This window comes from Buceros rhinoceros, unplaced genomic scaffold (assembly GCF_000710305.1).
Source record: "Buceros rhinoceros silvestris isolate BGI_N320 unplaced genomic scaffold, ASM71030v1 scaffold26991, whole genome shotgun sequence".
Lineage (NCBI taxonomy): Eukaryota > Metazoa > Chordata > Aves > Bucerotiformes > Bucerotidae > Buceros > Buceros rhinoceros.
In genome coordinates, this window is record NW_010392915.1 from 1 (window position 1) to 4,572 (window position 4,572).

The window sequence follows — 4,572 nt, forward strand, 5'->3', positions numbered from 1 at the left end:
GGTGGAGAAGCTGAAGGAGCGATGTCTGAAGAACGTAAGGAGACGTGTCGTGTCCCGTCCCGTCCCCCGGGGCTGCCCTGGGCCCCCGGGAAACCCTCGGGTGCGTTGGGCCGTGCTGGGAGGGAGCGGCGAGCCCGGGGTGGCTGTGAGGGACAGATAGCACCGAAATCTCTGCGCTTTCTGCGGTCCGCGTCGTGTTCGGGGCTGGGACTGAAGATCATGGTCGGAAAAAAGAAGGGCAGGCAAGTCCCCGTGTGAAGAAAACAGATTTGTTTTCCCAAGGCCCTGTAAACGTCTTTTTTTGAAAAGATTTAAAAAAAAAAAAAATAGCTCAAGCAAAGAAGTGGTGTGTGCTGGGTTCCTGGTTTGCCGTGTCTGCTGCCCTCCCAAATGATGTGAAACTGTTCCACGTAGAAAGAAAAAGCCTGTTTCAAGAGTTTTGTGTTTTGGAAAAGGAGAATTTGGGGGGAAGGTACTTTGTAGCCTTTAGGTACACAATTTGCTGTCTGTTTTGTGGTAGTGTTAGAGATCACTAGCTCCTGTGTGTGCTTTATGAACTGGTGACCATGCGTCACAAGAGTCTGGTGAACTGGCTTCGGCGGATTTCCCCTCAGAAATTACAGCCTGGTTTGTTTCTTGATTCTATTTAAGAACAAACAAGGAAGGTAGTAACCGTGTTGAAGAACTTCCCTTCTCTGAAATAGTCAGTAGAGACTCGCCCTGTGTTGGCACAGTAACTCCTGAGGCGTTGGGTGGGGAGGTGACACGCTCGTCTAACGCTCTCCCTGTGCTGTAAGGTCTTAATGGACATGTCCAAAGGGTAAGTTACTAATCACTGGCTGGAAGAGAAAACACCTAAAAATGCCCAGTCTGTGGAAGTTGAACTGGAGAACACAAGCTCTTTGTAGTGCCCTGCTCAGTGACCACTGGTGTGTTCGTGGGTGTTAACCATTCAGACCAGTGGTTTCAAATGGTTGGACTGAAATTTGATGATCTGCTGTAACTGTATTTTATGTAACTGTATATTTAAAGCGAAATCACGATTGACAGGATCGGCGTGGAAGGTTGTGTCATTCTGGGGCCAGCACAGCGTGGTCTGGCAGCTTGAGTCACAACCTGCTGAGTTTTCTTGCTGAGGGACTTGTGACTTCCAAGTGGCAAAAGCAAGAGCATCGACTCCCATCTCCAGGAACACAATTTACTCGATTGCATTTGATAGTTGGTTTTGTCTTCTAAATCTGGCGAAGACTTTTGTCACAGAACACAGCTGCAGCCGGGGAACGCTCCAGGAATATGGAATTCCTTAACCCCTGTTTGCTCCCTGCATTGTTGCGTTCCTGGAAGGAGTTTAGTGCTCCCCCTCATCCCCTTCAGTGCAGCTGAGTGATGAAGCAGCAGAGGGGTGCAAACACTGCCAGAACAGGGTGGGGTAGCGATTATCTGTCTCTGCAGAGCTGAAAGGCCTTTAATTATTAGGAAGCTTAATTGAGTAGCTGCTCCCATTGCATTGCGTGCTAGTCAGGGCAGAAGGCAGCTGGTAACTTGGCTTGAGGTTTGATTTCATTCTCTGCTGCTTTGTGCTCATGTTGTGGATTTGCATAACCATTGGGGATGGTACATAGTTTTATGGAGGGGAAAAATCATAACTCTTCATCGTGGGTATGTTGCAATGAATCTTGATAGTACCTTGAGATGATTTATGCAGCTGTCTCTGGTGAGGTGCCGATTATTGTGTTCCCTAAAGTCTTTGAAATCATTTCAGGAAGCAGAGAAGGATGAGATTTGTAAGAGGTTCGAACAAGGAGGATGACCACTTTTCCCTCTGTACTCTCTGAATGCTTACTGGTCTTTGGGGTGGCCCTCTTGATGTCTTTTTTTTCCCCTGAATTTTGTGTTTGGGGTATTTGTGTTACAGAGAAAGAAGAAACCCCCTCCCATTAGCTTTCTCTCTTGACCTGTAACAATTTCCTGGTGACTGTTGTTAAGCTCCTGCCTTTAGTAAGGCTGCGTATGTCATCTGTGACCAGATCCCTAATAATTAGTAATTTCTTTTCCTAGATATTTTATGTCAAGTTTCACCATCAAAGTGTCCTCTTCGAAGAGTCACTTGTCCCTGCACAATGCCCCCCTGCCCCAGCAGGAGCAGGCCCTGAGCTCTCCTGTGGTTTCCTTAAAAAGCGACTGTTCCTTTCAGAACCAGGACTGAGAAGGGTCGGTGTAACCACAGACACTGCAGCTTAACTTTAGTATTTCTACGATCCCTAATTCTTTGCCCAGTGTTGACAGTCCCAGTACAGCACCCGCAGCGGCCAGCAGTGCTGTGGACAGCCCCAGTTTCGATAATCTAATCACAGGAGACTGTTTCCTCTTGCTGAGGCTGAGCCTGTTTCTGAAATACTGGTGTAAATTGTGGTTGTGCACTCGGAGTGTCCAAACAGGGGCTGTGCATGTACATAAGCTCCACCTGTGGCTCTCCTGGCAGCGTGGGGCGAGCTTTTAATGCTTCTGTTCCCCCTTTCCCCAAGCTGCCTCAGTGAAACTCGCCTGGGTTTCCAGGTATGATAAGGAGTATCCGTGGCACGGAGATGCAAGGTGCTGGTTGTCAGAGTACAAAGATAAGGTGGATTCGTGCCCCTGGGTGTGTTTCGGATACTTTGAGGGATGCAGATGGTTTAAGCCACCCAAGCTTAGTAGTAGGGAGTGTCAGTACTATTTTCAAATGTTTCTGTTAATAAAAGCAAACAAACAAAAAAGCGCTTTTTTTAATTTAAAAAAACAGAGAGCCTTGGGGTTTGGCAGGATTCCAGGCCTCACAAATCGCATTTGGCATCACCAGGGCTCATAACTGCAGCAGTTGCTCAAACACCTCCAAACAAAAGATTCCCACCTGCCTGGCAGAGCAGCCCGCCCTCAGCCCCAGCGCTCACAAGAGAGGCAGATATGTGTGCCCGAAGCAAAACGATCCTCTCCTTACAGTCCTTTTGTACAAAAAGCTGAGGGCGAGCTCCTCTTCCCCAGCGGGGAGCCCCAGCCGTGCCCTGCAGCTGAATTCGCTGCAGCAAGGGGCACCCTGATTCCTGTGGACTTCAGCACTCTTCGGAAGATGTTTTCGGTTGCACTTTGGAGCATTGTGTTTCATACAGAAATGCTGTATTTTGGCAGATACGGTTCTCACGAAGCATAGGATTCCACAGTGAGGTCTGGTGGTCAGTGGTGGCGGTTCCTGGTGGGCTGCTGGGGGCTGGTAGAGGCATTGTCTGTTAAAGTGGCCTTTCTAGTTCCAGGACATGTTCAAATGCTAAGCTGAGCCAAGAGTGTCCCTAAGCAGTCTCTTTGATGTATGGCTGTCCGTATAGGCCTTATTATTCAGTGCACTTGTTAACGACGTGGTTAGAGGAACGAGAGGTCGGAGCAGGTGTCCACAGGAATTTTCTCTTAATATCAACTTCCATTTTTTGATGTACACGCTCACCTTATTCATGTGATTGCACACCCCCACCCCTTTACATGTGCCAGGGGAAATATGGATGATAGGTCTGTGTCATGTGCCAGCCTGCCCCAAACATACAGCTCCCATTTTCAAGTTCGTCATTTTGGGGGATGACTCTGAGGATGTGTAACAGGAATATTTGGAGCTTGTGCGGAGAGGAGCTGTTCCACTGATGTCCTCTTACGCGTTTTGGGTAACTAATCAGATCAATTACAGGAGGTGCTCCCAGCGGCTTCCAGCCTTTAATGCGTTCTTTGGCTTTTGTTCAGCAGTTAATATGCTGAAGGATCAGCGAGAAGCTGCTGTTATACAAAGCAGGACTCAAACCTTCTGGCCTCAGTCCTACTGAGGCAGCAGAACTGTACGGAGGTTCAGATGAGGAGCTGAGGATCTGTGTTGAGAACAAGTGTATTGTGCTTGGAAAAAGAGCAGGTAGCTGAGTTTTCTATCGGCTGCAGTCACAGCAGAAAAAGTGATAATGGGCTAAAAGGATTCCTTTGGAGGAGGCTGGGGGTACATACCATAAGGAACAGGCCTAAACGCTGCGTTGAAGCACTGCTCTTGCTGAGGTTTCTGGAAAATGGCTCTGTTACATGAAGGGTGAACACACTCTGCTGCAGACTGGTGAAAGAAGCTTTGTAGAAGCGTGAACTGAAGGAAGTGTTATTAAAAGCTGTTTTATGTGAGCAGAACAAGGGAGGTGAGTAGTAAGCTCCTATTTTGTGGCAAGAACAACAGCATCAATTTCGTGGGTTTGGTAGGTTGTTATTTTTAATTTTGCCATTCTGGAATTGCAAGCACTCTACTTACTATTTTCACTCAAACAACCAAGAAGCCTCTAGATGCACTGATGTAATGTTCTCGATCTATCAGCATGGAGCCGCTCTGGTGTGAAGATGAGTCAGTTCAGGCCTGTCTGTGCGCATACTCTTATTTCAGGATTTGAACTTCATTTCTAGTAAATCAATTGACATACAATTCAGAATTGTGGTAAGGAATTGAGAACAATGTCCATAGTATGCTGGTTGGGTTTGGTTGGGAAGAAAAGCTGCAAATGTAACTTTTGTTCAGCACTTTCAGCA

The 4,572-nt window shown here is 47.4% G+C and overlaps 1 protein-coding gene across 1 annotated transcript in view; it reads left to right on the forward strand.

The window, feature by feature from the left end:
• Positions 1–4: 4 nt before the first annotated feature.
• The window catches only part of UBAC1 (UBA domain containing 1), a gene marked incomplete at both ends in the record, with an annotated part of 17,124 nt that continues 12,556 nt past the window's right edge, over positions 5–4,572 (forward strand). Inside the window, one exon of the mRNA XM_010144677.1 lies at positions 5–34. Coding sequence (XP_010142979.1) covers positions 5–34 — 30 coding nt within the window. The remainder of the gene's footprint in view (positions 35–4,572) is intronic.